At 49.2% G+C, this 21,250-nt stretch overlaps 1 protein-coding gene across 1 annotated transcript; it reads right to left on the minus strand.

The window, feature by feature from the left end:
- Positions 1-5,654: 5,654 nt before the first annotated feature.
- Positions 5,655-11,255, minus strand: LOC115409523 (uncharacterized). Its single transcript, XM_030120746.1, has 4 exons — positions 11,235-11,255; positions 11,051-11,162; positions 10,797-10,967; positions 5,655-9,040 (listed from the first exon to the last, which is right to left on the minus strand). Exons 2-4 carry the CDS (start codon positions 11,096-11,098, stop codon positions 8,420-8,422), a joined length of 840 nt encoding a protein of 279 aa, XP_029976606.1. The 5' UTR covers positions 11,099-11,162; positions 11,235-11,255; the 3' UTR covers positions 5,655-8,419.
- Positions 11,256-21,250: the final 9,995 nt, after the last annotated feature.

The following is a 21,250-nucleotide window of genomic DNA, read 5'->3' on the forward strand; positions in this document are numbered from 1 at the left end:
GAGTTCCCCTGGGCTGCGTGTCGCATCACGTCGAAGTGTTCACCGATGCGTCTCTCGCGGGATGAGGAGGCACCCTAGACCACCACGCGGTGGGCGGTGCTTGGGATTTGACTCCCACTCACATCAATGTGCTGGAAATGACGGCGGTGCAGAGGGTCCTGCTCCATTTCCAAGCCAGGCTGAAGGACAGCCATGTGCTCATCAGGACGGACAACACTACGGTGGTCGCGTACCTGAACAGGCAGGGGGGGACCCGGTCTCCCCCTCTTCATCGCATAGCGGCGGAGATCCTCCGGTGGGCGGACCGGCACCTCGCGTCTCTCAGGGCGCGTCACGTGCCCGGAGTTCTCAACGTCGGTGCAGACAGAATGTCCCGGGGAGGCCCACTCCACGACGAGTGGGGCCTGTCCCCGTGGGTCGCAGCCCGACTCTGGCGCAGGTTCGGATGCCCAGTGGCAGACCTTTTCGCCAGTGCAGAGAACGCACAGTGCCCACTCTGGTTCTCGCTCAGGTTGTCAGACGCCCCCCCTCTAGGGGTAGACGCCTTCGCACACAGGAGCTGGCCGTCGGGCATCCTGTACGCGTTCCCTCCAGTCCACCTCTTGACCCCGCTGCTGCGCAGGGTGAGGTTGCACAATCTTCACGTGATCGTGGTGGCTCCGGACACCCCGAGTGCGCGGTGGTTCCCGGACCTGGTTCAGTTGGCAGTCGGGGACCCGTGGCCGATTCCCGACGGGCCCGACGCACTGCAGCAGGCAGGAGGCGCCCTTCGGTCCCGCCCCTTCCTGGGCGGGAGGCTCCTGGCTTGGAGGCTGAGCGGGAGAGGCTGGTGGAACTAGACCTCCCCCCAGCGGTGGTGTCCACCATCCAGAGTGCCAGGGCCCCCTCTACTGTCAAGGCCTACAGGTCTCGGTGGAAGCTCTTCACATCATGGTGCTCGGAGAGGGGCTTGGACCCGGTCTCCTGCACCGTTGGTGGAGTTTTGGAGTTCCTCCAGGCCCTGCTGGACAGCGGTCGCGCTGCATCCACCCTGGCGGTGTTTGCATCGGCCATCACAGCGGGCCACGGCGGTTTCGGCCGCTTTTCTGCACGCAGCCACCCGCTTGTGAAGCGGTTTCTGCGCGGGGCATGTCGGTTGCGACCGCCCCCCAGGCATGTGGTCTCTCCATGGGACCTCCATGTGGTGTTGGAGGGCCTTAAGGGACCTCCTTTCGAGCCTTTGGAGCAGGCGGAGGACCGCTTTCTCTCCTTTAAGGCCACCATCTTGTTGGCGCTAGCATCCGCCAAGAGAGTTGGGGATCTCTGCGCATTGTCAGTCCACCCATCCTGCATGGTGTTCAGCCAGGATGGGGGACTCGTGCACCTCTGGCCTAACCCGGCCTTTCATCCCAAGGTGATCACTTCGGACTTCCGGTCGCGAGTGATCCGGATCAGGACGTTTGACTCCATGCCTGGTTCGTCTGGGGACGACCCACGCCTGCGGTCACTGTGCCCGGTCAGGGCTCTGCGTCTTTATGTCCAGCGCACAGCTGGCTTTCGCACCACGGACCAGCTGTTTGTGAGGTTTGGAGCCCGGGGGCGTGGTTCCCCGCTGACCTCTCAGCGTCTCGCCCACTGGGTGGGGGGCGCTATTGCAGCTGCCTACGAGGCACAGAATCTCTCGCCACCAGCAGTGATTCGTGCTCATTCCACACGACGTGTGGCTGCCTCTGCGGCCCTGTGCAGAGGGGTCACGGTGAGTGACATCTGCCAGGCTGCCTCCTGGGCCTCTGCGTCCACCTTCGTGCGTTCGTGTCTGTTGGATATGTGCACTGACTCTGTGGCCATGTCGGTTTTCGGCGAGAACAGGAGTTCAGTCGTCTAACCGTTTCGGTCCTTCTGGCCTGCCTGCCGCGTCCCGGGTGGGCTCGCGGACCAGGGGTTCCCCGCCTGCCGCTCGGCTCTGCCGCGGTCTGCGGATGTTGTTTACGGTGTTGCAGGGGCAGGAGTTCTGCCGCTTGCTGTTTTTGGGTTCGCTGCCGCTCCCCGTGCGTGGAACGCGGGCCAGGGGTCCCCCCCTTCACCGCCTGCCGCTGTGGTTTCCCGGCCGGCGTGTGTGTGTGTCGCTGTGGCGATGCTTTGTACGTCGTGGGCCGCGCTACGTCGCTAGGTGCCCGCCTCGTCCTTCGGGAGTTCTACGGCCGTTCTGGACGTACGGTTTGTTTACTTCCGTCTTACGCACCAATCCCGTCAGCAGGCCAGCTGGGAGTACATTCATCGACCTACGGCCTTCGCCTTGGTGAGTACCACTAGCGAAGCCCGTAGGCGGGCTAAGCACTTACGAAGTAGAATTAGTAGTTACTGGATGTAACTCCAGTTCTACGAGTAAGTGCGTGCCCGCCTACCTGCTGGCCCAGCTGTCTGCTTCCCTTGTTTTTGCTACGTCAGAAGAAGGGTTTGCTTAGCGCCATCCGAGGTTATGTACCCTCGGTGTGGGGCGTGGCGCTGCGCCATCGCGTGCGGGGGATTGGTGCGTCGAGTTTTGTATAGTCTCAGTGGATTGGACAGAGATTGGAGGTGTGCCACTAGCGAAGCCCGTAGGCGGGCACGCACTTACTCGTAGAACTGGAGTTACATCCAGTAACTACTAATTTTTCCACATCCTTTGTTCCAGTTCAACTTCTGGTTTCATGTCATTATCATCCCATTGCTGCGCCCTGATAGCTCTGTCTGTTTGCTCCGCAATAAATGCACCAAACTTATCTTTGGATCAGAGCATATTTTTTACACCAGTCAAACAATTTGCGCGTCTCAAATCTACGGCCCAAGGACCCGACCTCACACTCTCGGCGGCTACAAGGCTTGAAACTGAAAGCCGCAACCAAATGTTTTCAGTTGTTTAATGCCATATCACCATTTTTCTCCAGAAATACAAACATATGCACACATATTAACTTTGACATCTTTACTACAGTGATGTTCATCTGAGTTTGATAAATAAAGTGGAAATTGGAAATTTCAGACACACCATTTACAAGAACAATATATTTTTGGCTTTCAAATATTTACTTGCATGTGTGGAAAATGAACAGAATAATCTTAATTTAAAACTAGAAATTGGCACTCAGAGAGCGCAGACCTCCGACCCCGGCTCAAATCAGTCACCAACAACCATAAGAACACCATATATAATCACACAACATTGTGATCGGAGCGCTGCAGGGTGCGGCGCCTCTCTCTGTCACCCTGTCGCCCTCTCTCCGTGTGTGTGTGTGTGTGTGTGTGTGTGTGTGTGTGTGTGTGTGTGTGTGTGCGTGTGTGTGTGTGCACCCAAAATTCGTATTTCACCAACAGAGTGAGGGCATTTTTGCCAGTCCTCACTTTTCAAAAGGCCTTTTTTGGCCTTTTTGAGGGTTAACACTTGGTTTTTGATTTAGGGTTACAAATGGGTTTAGGTTAGGTTTAGGGCATAGGTTAGGGTTAGGGTAAGGGGCTAGGAAATGCATTATGTCAATGAGTGTCCTCGCAACGATATAAGTACAAATGTGTGTGTGTGTGTGTGTTTATCTGAAAAGGAAAACCGAAAAGCAACATAATTTGTTATTTTACTTCATTTTAATTTGAAAATTGACCGGATTCTGTCGTATTTTCCTTTCCCGACTTCCTGTGTGGTGCGATCTGCTCTGTCCAGCTTTACAACTGGCGGTGCACGGCGCGCAGCTTGCGAGAGGAGCGGAGCGGCCGCGGTCCACGGCGCGAGCCACTACGCACACGGCAGTGCCCCGCGCCTCCTAGACCCGTCAGATAGGTTAACAGGGGCGCCGATCTGACAGTCGGTGCGCGGCGCTTCCCACTTCTGCGTCGGAAGCGGTGCATCCTGTGTGAACCAGGCATTTGTCGCCCCCTGTCCGCGGGCCTGCCCAACCATGTGAAAGACTTCCTATCTCTCAATGATGAAGAATGCTTTAAAAAATTCCTGGATCCAGACAGTAATCCGGATCATCACCAAAATTTAATGAATTCTAAGTTAGCCCACGACCCACCTTTCCACAAAGTTTCATTGCAATCCGTCAATTACTTTTTCCGGGATCTTGCTAACAAACCAACCAACCAACCAATAAACCAACAAACCGACATGATTACATAACCTCCTGGCGGAGATAATAAATTGAGCTGGTAGTGTTTACCTCTGTGATGTCTTCATTGGACGTATCGGCATCAAGCTAAAGGGATACTTCAACATTTTGGCAAATTGGCCCATTTAGCGCAATTCCTTAGTCATTTCGAACAGCATACTTCCTTTTTTGTGAGGGCGAGCTATTGTTTATTCAGAGGTGAGTAGGGGAAGGTTTTCGGGACGGACACAATGGAAGTGAATGGTATTTTTGGTTCCCCTCATCAAACTCATCAAATGCACAATCCAACAACCCCAAAACACTTTGGTGGACACGTTATAATCCGCACAGTAAGTATGCTGTTCAGAATGACTGAGGAATTGCGCTAAATGGGTCAATTTGCCAAAATGTTGAAGTATCCCTTTAACGCCTTCTCTGTGCTGCATTCACGGACACATTAAGGTAGTAATTTATCAACTCCTCTACATATCTGTTTGCGAAGCATTTACAAAGCTCCAGAAAAGATTGTCCTTTGAAATTGGACCCCCTGGGAAACTGAAAAGTACCGTATTGGCCCGAATATAAGACGATGTTTTTTTCCAGAAATTGCATCCTAAAAAGTGGGGTCGTGTTATAATCGCGGACTTACGGTAGATGGTCAATACGCATCCGCGCCGCTAGATGGCGCCAAAGTATCACTGAGCAGAGAGCGAGTGGAGCGATGAAATGAGATCAAATGATCTCATGAAAAATGGCGGATCATCTGGGACAAAGGGGCTGAACGCTGGACAACTGAGCAAACAACAGAGGAGAAGTTATGATACCAACTTTAAACTGATGGTGATCAACGCAGCAGAGTCATCGAACAACTGCCAAGCCGCCAGGAGATCTGGTGGAGCAGAGCCTCGTCTGATGTTGGAAAGCACAGAAAAAACGCCTACAGAATGCTAACACGATGAGAAAAGCTTTCCGTGGTCCGAAGAGCGACGCTTCAGAGAGGAGTGAATACTCTGAAAAACGGAAAGACGGAATGCCCACCACCAGAGCCTGATTCAGCTAAAGGCACTGCAAAGTTATCTACATCATTTATGCAGTTTTGACCCCTTGAGGTTCTTATTTGTTGCTTATTTTGAGAAAGAGAATATATTTTTTATTCAATACTGTAGTAATATTTTTTCATTTTATATCTCGTGAAATGTTATCTCAGTTGTGAGTTTTTGAGTTTATAATAATTGTATAATAAGTTGTTTTATGAGTGACCTTATTGTCTTCAGCATTTTTTTTTTTTTCACAAAATGATCTTTGAAAAATAGGGGTCGTGTTATAATCGGAGTCGTCTTATATTCGGGCCAATACGGTAATATGTGAGGGGATGATCATCTGAGTTTGGAAAATAAAGTGGAAACTGGACATTTCAGAAACATCATTCACAATAACGATATACTGCTGGCTTTCAAATATCTACTTGCTTGTGTGGAAAATGAACAAAATAATCTTAATTTGAAATAAAGGCAAACTTCCAGTTCAGAGAAAAAACAGTTTATTGAATTTTAGAGGAAAAATTCCTTCTTTGTCAAGCAGCTTTTTCATCTTTTCATGGTTTCACACTCTGACTCATTTCATCACCGATATGGTACTTATAAACAACTTTGTCCATCCATGAACAAAACAATGGAGGCTGATTAATTTTTGAATGAATCTAACTTCATTAACTAAACCCCGAGTAAGACTGAATGTAATAACTGTCACTCAAACTATTTATGAAAAAGAAAAAGCAATGAACTCTTTAGATTAAAAAAAAATTACAGCACAATAACAGAGAGAGATCAAGAACAAATGATATCACAACAAAACTATACTTGTAGGAATAATGTATGTATTTGTAGGAGTAATTTACTGGCCTTGTCTTGTAGGAGTAATTTACTGACCCCCAGATTCCCATTTGAACAATTTTTTGACCAAATTAGAAATATGACTAAACTGCATACATAATACAAACAAAAAAATGTTTACTCTTGGTGACTTTAACATTAATTCCGCCAATGACAAAAGCATAAAAGATAACTTTCTAAGTTCCCTCTATTCTTCATCCTTTTTTCCCCCACAGTAAATGTGTGCACTTGAGAAACCAAAAATACTAAAACCTTAATTGATAAAATCATAACAAATATTGGAAATACTCTCTTTTATTCTGGTGTCATAGTAGCTGATGTTTTGGATCAATTCAACTGAACTTTTTGTAAATCTTATTACAGGAAAGGAAAAACTCAATAAACTACTATCCAAACAGAAAATGAAAGTACTGACAAGCAAAAACCTAAACAAATTATCTGGAAAGCCTGAGTACAAAACATAGTGTGTACAGATGTAAAACACCAGATGAAGTATATAATGTTTTTTTATCAAAGAATAGCTGATGGCATAAGCATTATATCAGAAAAGACAATCAAAAGACATGGTGGGGAGCAAAATAAATGGCCTAAGAAAGATATCTTGAAATCAATCAATAAGAAAAACAACCTATACAAACATTATGCCAACAGTCCAACTGACAAAAATAAAGACACACTAAATAGCAGAGCAAACTGACAAATGTAATACAAGAAAGTAAGCGAAATCGTTATACTGAACTTATTAAGGCTTCTCATGGTGATCAGACGCAATGCTGGACAGTGATGAACAATGTGCTTGACTGGGGTCAAAATAACATCTGTCCTTCCTGACACTAAAAGTCAACAAAACTGTCCTCAATGATCGTCATCTTGCAAATCTTTCCAAAAATTACTTCAACTCCATAGGTGACACTCTCTCCAAAATGTGAATCCACCTGGGGGAGCCATGTCGTATTGAATGGCTGATTATTTAAATATCTTATCTTATCTTATTTAAATATCTTATCTTATCTTATTTAAATATAAGATCTTTCTAAAACCTACAAATAAATTAGAAATCATCAAGATCATCATGAAAATAGAAAGCTCTCACACTGCAATATATAGTAAAATTATCGAATGTATTATTAATGAAATTGTTGAGCTGCCTGCTTGTTGTATAAACCTCTCCTACATTGATGACGATTTCTAAATTTATACCAGTATTTAAATTTGGTGATAAAAAAGACCTACAGAATTATCGACCTACAGTATATCGATCCTACCAACCTTTTCAAAGGTACTTGAGAGAACTGTGTACAATAAACTAAGTGATTATTTGGATAAACTTAATATACTCATCCTCTTGCAAGACGATTTTAGAAAGAAGAGCACCACCAATTCTTGACCTCATTGAAAAAATTAATGATACTATAAATAAAGGTGAGTCTGGAATGGGAGTGTTCCTTGACTTTTCAAAAGCTTTTCATACAACAGACCTTGAAATTCTAATTTGAAAATTGCAACATGATGGTATCGGAGGAAATGCACTCAGTTAGTCGCTTCTTCGTCTATATCGACCATTATTTGAGCCACATTTAAATTACTGTAACATCATATGGTGCAACACGTATTGCAGTTATTTGGAGAAATTACAAACTTTACAGAAGACAGTCATACGTGTGATATCATGGGCAGGTTTGAATGCTCCCTCTGATCCCCTTTCTCATAGATTTAAGATTCTGAAGCTCACTGAGTGCAACAGTTCCCAAAATGCTTGTATAATGTAAGATAAACTAAATCGACGACTCTGTCACCTCATTCCAGGGACCTCTTCAACTCATGAATTCAACACGAGAAAGGATAGGAACATACAAGAATCAAACAGTCCAGATGTTTTAAAAAGAAAATAAAAACACAATTGCTACACAAATACACTGAACAGCAAACCCTATATGCCAAGACCTAAGTTTCTATATTTTCTTATAATGTAGATCAGAAACTGGTAAAAATGGAATGAATTAAAATTATAACTATGGTATATGGGAATGGACAAACGGTGTCCTGTCTGTGTTGATTGCCGATAAGCAGATATCTTGTTGATATAATGCTGAAGTAGAATTGCGATGTACGAATATAATTTACTTTGACTCCTAAAGAGTGGACTTGATAAGTTCTTTAAACTTTTTTTTTAATTTCAATTGAGTTCCAGTGTTTCATTTTCTTTCAGAAGTGTACTTTATAAGCTTGTGTACATATTTAAATTCAATAACCTCTGCTGATACATCACCCATCAGATCAATAGTAACTCCCCACACAGCGAAACTCACAGAGGTTTAAAGAGAGGATATCAATACAGCTCACCACCCTGAAGACTTGGGAGAAGAAACTGAGCCCCAGAAGTAGCAAGGCAATGGGATATCCGTTGGTTTTGATATAGTTTTCTCCAATGGGCTAAATACTTTGTGGGACATAAAACTTACCGTCCCACTTATGGTGTATCATGCTCAACAAATTCTTAAGTTCTGTACGAACTTCTTCTACAGCCTTCTCTCTATCTCCTGGATTATCTTTTTGGAACTGCACCTGCACTGCCTCAGTTGTGAGCAGTTTACTCAAACTCTCAACTTCAGCACAGTTTCCATAGGGCCATTGCTTTCCTTCAGAGTTGGTAAAACCAAACAAATTTCCACACGATTTGCACGGGGGTTTTGGTTTTTTATCACGAATGTTGTACGCTTCACACCTGATATTCTGGGGAAGTCTGATGGTTCCATTAAAATATGACCTTAGAGGCATTTCCTTGGAGCGTTGATCATAGGACAGCACTGCCCCAGCTACGTCCTTATGCCAGGTCTGTAAGCAGGAGGTAGCAACCATGATTCTCCCAGCAACCGGACCAGAGGTGGACATGGAGACTCCGTAGTGCCGGACTGAATCTTTACCCTTGATCTGAGAGACGCACATGGTGGTGGACAAGAAAGCTTTTGATGTATCACCGCCGAGCTGCTGAACAAACTGTTGCAGCTGGTTCTTTATTTGGTCCTCATTCTGTTGTCCAGTGACGAGCACAACCTGAAAACAACCAACAAGACAAACAAGATCAAACTGCTGCTGTCCATCTCTTTCACTGCACTAATCAAAAGATTTCTAATTTAAATTCGACCACTTGAGAATGACCATGGATGTTTAAAGGTTTTAGCTGGGATTTAAAAGTATACAGAACTTTATCTGAGCACTGCAAAAGGAAAACATGAGTGTTTGATGGAGGTCGAGAGGGGGTGAAAATGTTGCAGTGGACTCAGGGTTCTATATTAGCAGCAGAGCGCAGGAAGGCAAAGGGCAGTGCAGGCCATGCAGGGGTGATTTTGACAGGAGTGACATTATGCCAAGCCAAATTGGTATTTTTTTGTTATCAGTAGAGGAGAGATGGGGTCGTGTCTCTATGCCCTCGAGCTGGGCATTCAGAGTTTCCAGCTGCCTCCAGAGCATCTCGAAGCCCCCCCAGTGGATGTCAAAAACGAGCCAGTCCTGGCTCTGTCACGTGGGCCCGTCCCTCCCACCTCCTCGGTCCACAGGGTCGCCAAACCCCCCTCCTCCTGCTCTCATTTGAGACTGGACAAAGACGCTGGTTGTGTTGCAAATAAAAAGTTAATCGATCCTATTCTCCTCTTTGGTTTTGTGTCATTAGGAGTTACAAGCCAAGATGATCATGATTTAAATGGGTAAAACACGTTCATTTCACAAGCAAACAATGAAAATGCATCACTTAAGCAGAGGTGCTGCTGATTTCGTTGCCAGAACTCAATTTATTAATGTTGTGATCTGTACACACTGCTCATCTTTATTTTGTGGGGTTTAAATATCGGTTACTACAGTTTCCTCCTTGTGGAAGTTTGGCTGCCTGCAGCTGCTGCTGCTTTCTTCGCCCATGTTGCTGGTGAGGTGAAATATTCGCCCGCAGTGCATTTACAGTCGAGGAGAGGCATTCATTTGATTGGTCAAGATTAGTCTGCTGTGTTTAACCTTCTCTCCTTCCTGTTTGCCACCTTCACCGGTGGGGGGGATGGAGGCGTGGATGCCACTCTGTGGCGTTCACCCACGTTGCTAAATGCTTTGTGCCTAGTCTACCAAAGTTATGTGGTTTACGCCCTCTCTGTTTCACACAGAATGACTGTTCAGCAAAGACTTCTTCCTGTTCGACGTTATTTTTTTCTTTCCACCCTGTGTCTGCTCATGCTGGGTTTTTCCTGTGAGAGAAATGACTACGTATAGACACACACACACACACACACACACAAACGTACATTTTGATTCCTAAAAATGACATTACATTGACTCACATTAATTTCTTCCAAACGGACTCAGCTTTGACTGCTCTTTGTTAAACACAAAACTTTATCATAATCTCAGTCTGATCTTAAAACATATCTTGTTGTGTTATTTTAATCTGACAGAATCAGCATTCATTTTTTTGAGAGCATACCTCTGAACTCAAGTGTAACAATTGCTTTCCCATCACTCAACTTAATTCTTGTTGGATCGTAAAACATTTTTCCAGAAAAGATTTCATCATTTTTATTTTCAATCAGGTGCTGGGGATCCGACCCTCATCTGTATGTAAACATTTGGATTTGCTTCACTGTCTGTCACTGAAACACACATAATTCCACAAAAATATAGCTACCAAAAATTGTGATAAAGAAAGTGAGTGATTAAAGGTGTGAACAACTGACTCCAACTTGTCCCATACAGAGACAGCAAAATGATTAAGTGGTTCGGACTGTTGGTTCTAGTGCGGCACACTGTAGCAGATATGCAGAAGTCTTACCATATCCAGCACACAGGAGAATGGACTCCTCCTGGGGAGCTGGGACAGATGCTTCACAGGCTTGGGATATGATTCCAACAAGGCCTGCAGCATCTCTTTATCTGGGATAATTTCTTCTGGAGAAAAGGGGGGTATGTTGATTTTCGCCAGAAAGAAGATGCTGTGAAACATCTGTGGAGTCAAAACACAAACACACAAAGTATTATGGATTTATAAACAACAACCACCAAACTGCTGGAACCTGCTTCAACTACCTCATCCATCAAGAGTTTTGTTTCCCTTGTCCTACACCACTCCAGCATCTTACAAATGAGGTTGAAGGCATTTATTCTGAAAGGATGTTGCTGTTTCAGCTTCTCTTCCTCGCTGAAAAAAGAAGAGCAGTAAGTGACACTGCAGATTCAACATCCTGCACTTCAGAGACTCTCACTGACTTACCTGTTGTCTCTGTTGCCCCTGTCAGCCTGTTTAAGTCAAGAAAACAAAAAAAAGACATGAAAGTTAAAAGGTTTCCCTCACAATAGTTTAAAATGTGCTGTACTACACAGGATAAGGAGCTGTGATACTCACCATGGCTGCACTGTGAGAATGAAACAGAAAGCACTCTATGAGCCTCAGCCTTATTGTTCAGACGACGCCCACCCAGCTCCTCTCATGTGATTTACTGGAAATGCTCAGTCAGTGAGCACTGCAGAGGATGAACTGTGATCCAGGGGCAAAGAGGCGTGATTTCAGCTCACAATGACAATTAGTGAAGTTTTAGAATAAAGTCTACTCATGAGCATGAAGCCGCAGAAGAATGTCATATTATGATGAAGGATTAAAAGATAAGTGTTTATACGTATATATATATAAATCAGGACACTCATGTTTTAATGTAGAAGGTTTATGTCAGAGGTGTCGAACACATTTTAGCTGTGGAGCCACACGCTGCCCAATTTCATCTTGAGTGGGCCAGACCGGTGAAAAAAATTGTGATGTAAATTTGACTGTTTTTCTTTGCTTTAGTGCAGAGAACACTTGGTGAAAATGCTCAAAACTAAGCAATTGCTTACAAAACTGACGATATCAACATAAAGCCACTTTTAAATATTCAAAAAAAAAAAACCTCATGCTGCTGCAAAATGCACGTTTTTAAAACGACATTACTTTGAGTTGAATGCCAACTTGAAATCTTTCATGGCTCTTGTCGGCTGATTTTAAACCACAGCCTTTATGTCAGACACCTCTGGTTTATGGCTGAAATCCATCTCGGTTTTGTTGTTACGAGCCATCCTGATCTCTCAGCTCATGAATAATGAGGCTGGGTCACTCTAATGACCTGAAGATCCCAAAGTTTGCATCATGCATTGTGTTTGTGCGTCAAACTGTGGAGGATAAATTCCAAACAAAGTAAATTTTATTCAGGAATACTTTATTTTGTCAGCAAAAAGAAGGATTACGTACATGAAAAGAGCCAGATAGCCAGCTTTCCTCATCTCATAATTTCGACTCTTCACTGAAATGAACTCAACGTTCCTGACAAACACACTGCACAGCGATCCACTAATCAAACTCGTTCTTTATCACTTTATTGAAGTCGACCACACCCCTGCACATGGAGTGAGTTGCTGGTAACAACACTGAAAAATGAGTAATGAAAAGGTTAACTGTCAAAGAGATGTCAGGAGTGCAGCATAACTCAAAGTGCTATTAACTTCATTTGTTGAGAATTTTTTTATGCTGCAGGGTTAGAAAAAAAACTGCAAAGTCATTTTTTTTCCAGTATCGTGCAGCCCTACAGCAGAACCACTTTTCTCTCAATATTCACTCACACACCCCTTATGAGTGTGCTGGTGACTTCAGGCTCTGCATGAATGAATGCTTCTTTTGTTGCACCATTCGTTTGTACTCTTCCTCCAAGCGTTGTCCTACAGGTCCCATCTTCACACCCTTCCAGTCCCTCTCAGTCTGGACACAACAATTGAAAAAAAAAAACAAAAACAGTAAGCATATGTGATTAGCAGTATTAGAAGTTCAGCTTATTCCCAGTCAGACTGATTTCTCACCATATCTTTGAAAGCCTCGCCGTTGTAATAGCTCTCGGATGCAGGATAGTCGATTTTCTTGTCATTTATGGCCTTGGGGAGATTTGGAGCCACCACATGCAGCTCCTCTCCATCGTATCCATACAGCTTTTTGTCCTCACACGTCAACAGGACCAAGTCACCGACAGGGCAGGAGGTTCCCTCCACCACACCCACAACCCGCATGTCCACAATGTCCCGAAGGTAGAACTTTCCCCAGCCGGTGACCTCGTCTAGCTTCTCCTTGTACTCGGTGTCCTCCAGCCCACAGATCTTCAGGACGGCGCCGGCTGGTTTGTTCAAGGGTAACTTCTCAGATCTGTACCTTGTTACAAAACGGTAAACCCAATCCAAATACTCCTGACCTGCAACCCAATGTGAAAACAGATGAATATCATTCTCAGAAAGGTCAACAGGAAGAACATATATGTGGGCTTTACCTATGGCTCTGCTGCAGGGCTCCAAATCCCGAGCAACTCTGAAAAGACGAGATTAAATTAGCAGAAGCAGCAAAAACCACATTTTCACAAGCTCACAATGAAAACTGTGCTGTAATTATTCATCAATAACAACATGATGTTGCTCATCACCAAACACACTGTGGGGAACTTTTTTCAAACAGTGTTTCAATTATTTTGCCTCCAACAAAAAACGAAAAAAAAAAAAAAAAGAAAAGAAAAGAAAATCGTTACCTCACAAATACGGTCGCTGCCATCCTGGCTCTGTGCCAGCTATGAGAAATAAAAATATCTTAAACATCTTGACAACACTTCATGTACTGAGTTATGTTCTTAAAATGTGTCTTTCAGTAGAGGAATTAAACTGACTTTTACGGTAAGTATCTGTCCATCGAGCGTCAAAACACTTTCAAATTAACATTGTCGGAATAGCACAACATGCAGGTTCATGTGTTGACTAAAGCAGATTCATCCTGAACCTCAGTTAAAGTATTGTACGAAACAAAGACTGTATATTTAATGGGATTTCTGAAAACGAAACCAAAACAAGCGTTTGAAACAAATCGGAACTGCGCTATCATGGTGACATTTACCCGAGCTGTTCCTCAAACCGGCAGGAGATTAGAAATAGTTATATTATGAAATAAATTCAGCTGGTAATGTTTACCTCTGTGATGTCTGTCTTCACCGGACATTAGCGGCGTCAACAGCGGGTTTTATTGAAGCTTTGGCCACGCCTCCTCTGTGCTGCATTCACGTACACATTAACGTAGTAATTTATCAACCCCTTCACATATCTGTTTGCGAAGCACTTAAAAAGCTCCAGAAAAGATTCTCTTTAAAATCAGGACACTCTGGGAAACTGAAAAGTAATATGTGAGGGGCAAAAAACAAAATAATTGAAAAATGAGCGCCTCCCCTTCACGTAGTCTACAGAAATTGCAAACGTTGATGGTAGACTTTAAACGCCTCACATAGTACTTCAGCTAAGACTGATGGAGTCTTTCCCCATTAATAATTCCCATGAAAACGTGAAACAGTGTCGTCTCAGACACTACTAAAAAGCATATTCAGTTAACTCTTACATTTAAGCAAAATGCTGAGTGAATATTCAAACAGTGCCGACGTCTCTGTGAAAGTGAGACGCTGACTGCGCCCCATCATCCTGTTTGCAGACCTACAGCGCCCTCTGCAGGGCTTTCTTTTCCTCAGCAGCCTTGATGCAGGAGCAGAGCACACTGTCCACAGCTCAGCTGGAGAACCTGCAGAGGACTGAGCTGAGCTGTCAGTCCAGCAGGTCTCAGCTTCCTGACGAGGTGGAGCCACTGATGGGTCTTCCTGTCCTGACCAGGGAGGAAGTGCTGCAGCCCCAGGTGAACTTTGGAAGATGAAAATGAGGACTTCTTTATGCCCTGTTAATAGCCCAAAACATGTATATCAAACTCAACTCCATCTGGAAAAACAAAAAGTCTTATTCGTAAAATGCTGTCCATAATCTGCTTAAACCCTGCCAAAACAAATCTTGAAATGTGGATATTCACTTTTAAGCCACAGTGGTACTGAAATAAGTAAATTAGTAAATATAAAAAGTAGGGCTGTCAAATGATTAAAAATTTTAATCAGATTAATCACAGTTTACAAATTAATTAATCATGATTAATCACAAATAATCGCAATTTCCAACTATGTCTGAAATATGCCCTTTTTTCCTGTATTGCATTAACAAAAAAACGACAGGACATGATTATATATATATTTAATACGTGATGTGTTTTATATTTAAGGCTCCAAATAAAATAAATATTCAAAAAATTAGTAGTTACTGGATGTAACTCCAGTTCTACGAGTAAGTGCGTGCCCGCCTACGGGCTTCGCTAGTGGCACACCTCCAATCTCTGTCCAATCCACTGAGACTATACAAAGCTCGACGCACCAATCCCCCGCACGCGATGGCGCAGCGCCACGCCCCACACCGAGGGTACATAACCTCGGATGGCGCTAAGCAAACCCTTCTTCTGACGTAGAAAAACAAGGGAAGCAGACAGCTGGGCCAGCAGGTAGGCGGGCACGCACTTACTCGTAGAACTGGAGTTACATCCAGTAACTACTAATTCTACTTCGTAAGTGCTTAGCCCGCCTACGGGCTTCGCTAGTGGTACTCACCAAGGCGAAGGCCGTAGGTCGATGAATGTACTCCCAGCTGGCCTGCTGACGGGATTGGTGCGTAAGACGGAAGTAAACAAACCGTACGTCCAGAACGGCCGTAGAACTCCCGAAGGACGAGGCGGGCACCTAGCGATGTAGCGCGGCCCACGACGTACAAAGCATCGCCACAGCGACACACACACACGCCGGCCGGGAAACCACAGCGGCAGGCGGTGAAGGGGGGGACCCCTGGCCCGCGTTCCACGCACGGGGAGCGGCAGCGAACCCAAAAACAGCAAGCGGCAGAACTCCTGCCCCTGCAACACCGTAAACAACATCCGCAGACCGCGGCAGAGCCGAGTGGCAGGTGGGGAACCCCTGGTCCGCGAGCCCACCCGGGATGCAGCAGCCAGGCCAGAAGGACCGAAACGGTTAGACGACTGAACTCCTGTTCTCGCCGAAAACCGACATGGCCACAGAGTCAGTGCACATATCCAACAGATACGAACGCACGAAGGTGGACGCAGAGGCCCAGGAGGCAGCCTGGCAGATGTCACTCACCGTGACCCCTCTGCACAGGGCCGCAGAGGCAGCCACACGTCGTGTGGAATGAGCACGAATCACTGCTGGTGGCGAGAGATTCTGTGCCTCGTAGGCAGCTGCAATAGCGCCCCCCACCCAGTGGGCGAGACGCTGAGAGGTCAGCGGGGAACCACGCCCCCGGGCTCCAAACCTCACAAACAGCTGGTCCGTGGTGCGAAAGCCAGCTGTGGGCTGGACATAAAGACGCAGAGCCCTGACCGGGCACAGTGACCGCAGGCGTGGGTCGTCCCCAGACGACCATTGAGTCAAACGTCCTGACCCGGATCACTCGCGACCGGAAGTCCGAAGTGATCACCTTGGGATGAAAGGCCGGGTTAGGCCAGAGGTGCACGAGTCCCCCATCCTGGCTGAACACCATGCAGGATGGGTGGACTGACAATGCGCAGAGATCCCCAACTCTCTTGGCGGATGCTAGCGCCAACAAGATGGCGGCCTTAAAGGAGAGAAAGCGGTCCTCCGCCTGCTCCAAAGGCTCGAAAGGAGGTCCCTTAAGGCCCTCCAACACCACATAGAGGTCCCATGGAGAGACCACATGCCTGGGGGGCGGTCGCAACCGACACGCCCCGCGCAGAAACCGCTTCACAAGCGGGTGGCTGCGTGCAGAAAAGCGGCCGAAACCGCCGTGGCCCGCTGTGATGGCCGATGCAAACACCGCCAGGGTGGATGCAGCGCGACCGCTGTCCAGCAGGGCCTGGAGGAACTCCAAAACTCCACCAACGGTGCAGGAGACCGGGTCCAAGCCCCTCTCCGAGCACCATGATGTGAAGAGCTTCCACCGAGACCTGTAGGCCTTGACAGTAGAGGGGGCCCTGGCACTCTGGATGGTGGACACCACCGCTGGGGGGAGGTCTAGTTCCACCAGCCTCACCCGCTCAGCCTCCAAGCCAGGAGCCTCCCGCCCAGGAAGGGGCGGGACCGAAGGGCGCCTCCTGCCTGCTGCAGTGCGTCGGGCCCGTCGGGAATCGGCCACGGGTCCCCGACTGCCAACTGAACCAGGTCCGGGAACCACCGCGCACTCGGGGTGTCCGGAGCCACCACGATCACGTGAAGATTGTGCAACCTCACCCTGCGCAGCAGCGGGGTCAAGAGGTGGACTGGAGGGAACGCGTACAGGATGCCCGACGGCCAGCTCCTGTGTGCGAAGGCGTCTACCCCTAGAGGGGGGGCGTCTGACAACCTGAGCGAGAACCAGAGTGGGCACTGTGCGTTCTCTGCACTGGCGAAAAGGTCTGCCACTGGGCATCCGAACCTGCGCCAGAGTCGGGCTGCGACCCATGGGGACAGGCCCCACTCGTCGTGGAGTGGGCCTCCCCGGGACATTCTGTCTGCACCGACGTTGAGGACTCCGGGCACGTGACGCGCCCTGAGAGACGCGAGGTGCCGGTCCGCCCACCGGAGGATCTCCGCCGCTATGCGATGAAGAGGGGGAGACCGGGTCCCCCCCTGCCTGTTCAGGTACGCGACCACCGTAGTGTTGTCCGTCCTGATGAGCACATGGCTGTCCTTCAGCCTGGCTTGGAAATGGAGCAGGACCCTCTGCACCGCCGTCATTTCCAGCACATTGATGTGAGTGGGAGTCAAATCCCAAGCACCGCCCACCGCGTGGTGGTCTAGGTGCGAGAGACGCATCGGTGAACACTTCGACGTGATGCGACACGCAGCCCAGGGGAACTCCTTGCATTAGGAGAGCAGGATCCATCCAATAAAGGAGATCCTGGCGTGCTTGGGGCGGGATCGGGAACCGTTTGCATCCGTCCCACTTTCCCACACAGCGGAGGCGTGCAAACCACCGTTGCAGCCTGCGCATGTGTAGAAGGCCCAGCCGGACCACTGGGTGGGCTGCGGCCATTAAACCCAGGACGGTCCTGATCAAACGAACCCCGACCAGGGGTGTGGTCACTGCAGACCTCAGGGTCGAGAGAAGGGAGGTCCGTCTCTCCTCGGAGAGGCGGGCAGTCAGAGAGAGCGAGTCCAGCTCCAACCCCAGATAAGCCATGCTCTGAGCTGGGGTGAGTGCGCTCTTGTGTCGGTTCACCATGAACCCCAGGAGCTCGATGTGGTGCAGGACCTGGGTCGTGTGCAGCACAGCCTCCTGATGAGAGGACGCCAGTATGAGCCAGTCGTCGATGTAAGTGAGGATCCTCAGACCATGACGACGGAGGGGCTCCAACGCTGCTTCGACACACTTGGTAAAGGTGCGAGGGGCGAGAGAGTAGCCGAAGGGGAGCCGGTTGTATTGAAAATACCTGGTCCCCACGGCAAAGCGGAGGAAGGCTCTGTGCCTTCTGAGAATGGGGATGTGGAAGTAGGCGTCCGTCAGGTCGATCGAAGTCATCCAGTCCCCAGGTCGAATGCTCTCCAGGAGGTGTTTGACCGTCAGCATGCGGAACCTCCTGGTGGCTATGTGAGTGTTGAGGACCCTCAGGTCCAGAATGGGTCTTACACCCCCGCTTTTCTTGGGGACCAAGAAGTAGGGGGAATAAAAACCCGAGTGCGCCTCTGTCGCGGTCAGCTCCGTGACTGCACCCCGGCGGAGGAGTGAGGCTACTTCTGCCTCGAGAGCGGCCGTCCCCGCAGGGCATGCAAGCCGCGTACGAAGGATGCCGTTGAAGAGAGGCGGACGACAGGCGAACTGCAGGGCATAACCGTTTCTCAGCGTCCTGGACAGCCAGGGAGAAAGCGGTCCCAACATAACACGCCACGTGTGAAACCGGAGCGTGAGTGGCTGTACCACGGCCAGTGGGGATGGCCCACCCGTCCTCCCGGCCTCGGGAGACGGGGGGCCCCCGGCGAAAGGGCTGTCGAGCAGGCGTTCCCTGAATGAGAGCGGGCGGCCGCCAGGCGGCCGCGGACCGGCGCTTTGCTGGGGACAACCCGAGCAGAGGCAGCGCGATCCCGGAGTTTTCCGGGTCGCTGTCCTCGGTGCTGATGTCGGAGCCTTCCGGATCGCTGGCCGTGATGCTGAGGCCGGAGCCGGGACGCTCAATAGCGGGAGCCCGGGACGGCAGAGCTCCGCTGCTCCGAGGCTCCGCTGTGACAACACACGGGGAAGCCGAGGGAGCGCTGCCGGGAGCAACACCAATAAGGCCGGGATCGGGGCGCTTTACGGCGGACACCCGGGCCGGCGTGAGTCCGCCGCTCGGCGGAGAAACTCTGCTGGGAGCGGCATGAGTGGCGCTGGGGCTGGGGCGCTGCACGTCGGCAGCCTGGGGCGTAACGGCACCGCCGCTCTGACGCCTCGTCATGCTAACACGAGCAGAGGTCGGCGGACAAACGCTGCTGAGAGCGCTATGGGTGCGGCCGGGGCCGGGATACCCCACGGCGGGGATCCGAGCCGGGCCGGAGCCGTCGCTCTGACGCTTCGAAATGCTCACTCGAGCCGAAGCCGGTGGAGAGTGCAGCCTGAAGCGTTTGCGGGGCGCTGAAAAGACATCAGCAGCGCACCGCTTGCGTGACGCACACAGTGGGAAAGCTAGCGGCTCCAGCACGCTGCTATGCCCCGCGTCCGCAGCCGCATTGCGGCCAGAGCGCGAAGAAAGCGCCGGTGAAGAGGCGGTTCCGTGCGCATTCCGCTCACCATCCTCAGCCGCCTTCTCGCGGAGCGGGAGGAGGGAGGGAGAAGGGCCCAGCCGGGTTTTGCACTTTTCGATCATGCTAACACGGGGGAGAGGAGGGACTGCTGCTCTTTGGAAGATGTAACGGGCCTGACGGCCTTTATTTGCATGTTTGCTGGCAGGTGCGGGTCGAGCGGACGGGGCGCTCCGTGTCTAGGGAGCACGGGACCGTCTGGGCTGATCGGCGCCCCGGGAGGATCGGCGGAAAGACGGTCCGGTCTGTCCAGGTGCTGAGGTGCTCCAAGGAGCGGGACGCCGCTGGTCCGCGGAGCGGCGCCGGAGCGGCGGCGGAGCGGCGGCGCTGCGGCGGCGGCTCACGGCGGGGCTGGAGGTGCGGGGCGAGCTGCTGCGAGCCTCGTGCTGCTGCCTCCAGGCGCTCGATGATCACCTGTATATCGGGCCCAAAAAGAGAAGAGGTGGACAAGGGGAGTCCCAGGACGCCCCGCTGGTCCCGCTCAGATAAAGAAGACAGACCAAGCCACAGGTGCCTCATGGCGAGCTGTGCGTTGGCCATGACACGGCCTCCACTGACGGCGATGGCTCTGCACATGCGCATCAGGACTTCGGCCGTATTTTGGACTTCCACGATGTCTTCGGGGGAAAGCTGGGACTTCTCGTGGCAGATCTTGTCCACAGAGCCCAGGAGGAAGGTCATGTTATTGGCTAGGGCGAACGTCAGGTTGCCCGGGGAGGTTGCGCCCATGAAGGCTGCTCGCCGCTGGCTCTCTTCGAGCGGCAGCGCGAGGCAGGCCGGGCAGGAGGTCCGCTGGCGGTGATGCTGCCAGCCAAGGCAGAGGAAGCAGAGCTCGTGACAGTCCTGCACGATGAGCGGAATGCCGCAGGAGCGGCAGGAGAACGGCCCGACGCCCGATGGCGACTGGTCCCGGGCCGGCGAATCCATTCAAGTCGAATCTTGATCCGTAGAAAGAGGCTTCTAAGTCTCATGGAGATGCTGAGAAAGAAGAAGGGTTTGCTTAGTGCCATCCGAGGTTATGTACCCTCGGTGTGGGGCGTGGCGCTGCGCCATCGCGTGCGGGGGATTGGTGCGTCGAGCTTTGTATAGTCTCAGTGGATTGGACAGAGATTGGAGGTGTGCCACTAGCGAAGCCCGTCGGCGGGCTAAGCACTTACGAAGTAGAACTAAAACATGCACAGCATAACATATTGTCTGTGTGTGTAGTGCTCCCTCCCAGTCCCTCTAAAGTTGGCTTTTGGTAGGAGTTACATTTTTAGGTCTGTAACAAATGTAGTACCACAAGAAAAGTAAAACTAATAGATACCACACTTTTTTCTTTCACAATTTAACAGGACATTCTTAGCCAGTGTTCCTTTTAGTGTGGAAAACAGAAAACTGCTTCAACATTTTTTCAATCAAACAAGTAGAATCCATGGGGCCAGCCAGCTTATTCCCTCCATATTGCTGTCTTCTTCTGTTTTGATGAATTGACGCCAGGCCTCCTCTGCCTCCTGTCTGCTGCCCGTCCGTGCTTCACATGTCCGCGTGGGTGCGCGTTGGTCCGCGTGACGTAAAAATCGTCATGAATTCCTGTCCGCTGGGGTCCGCGTGG

The sequence above is a fragment of the Salarias fasciatus genome, chromosome 22 (assembly GCF_902148845.1).
Source record: "Salarias fasciatus chromosome 22, fSalaFa1.1, whole genome shotgun sequence".
Taxonomy (NCBI): Eukaryota; Metazoa; Chordata; class Actinopteri; order Blenniiformes; family Blenniidae; genus Salarias; species Salarias fasciatus.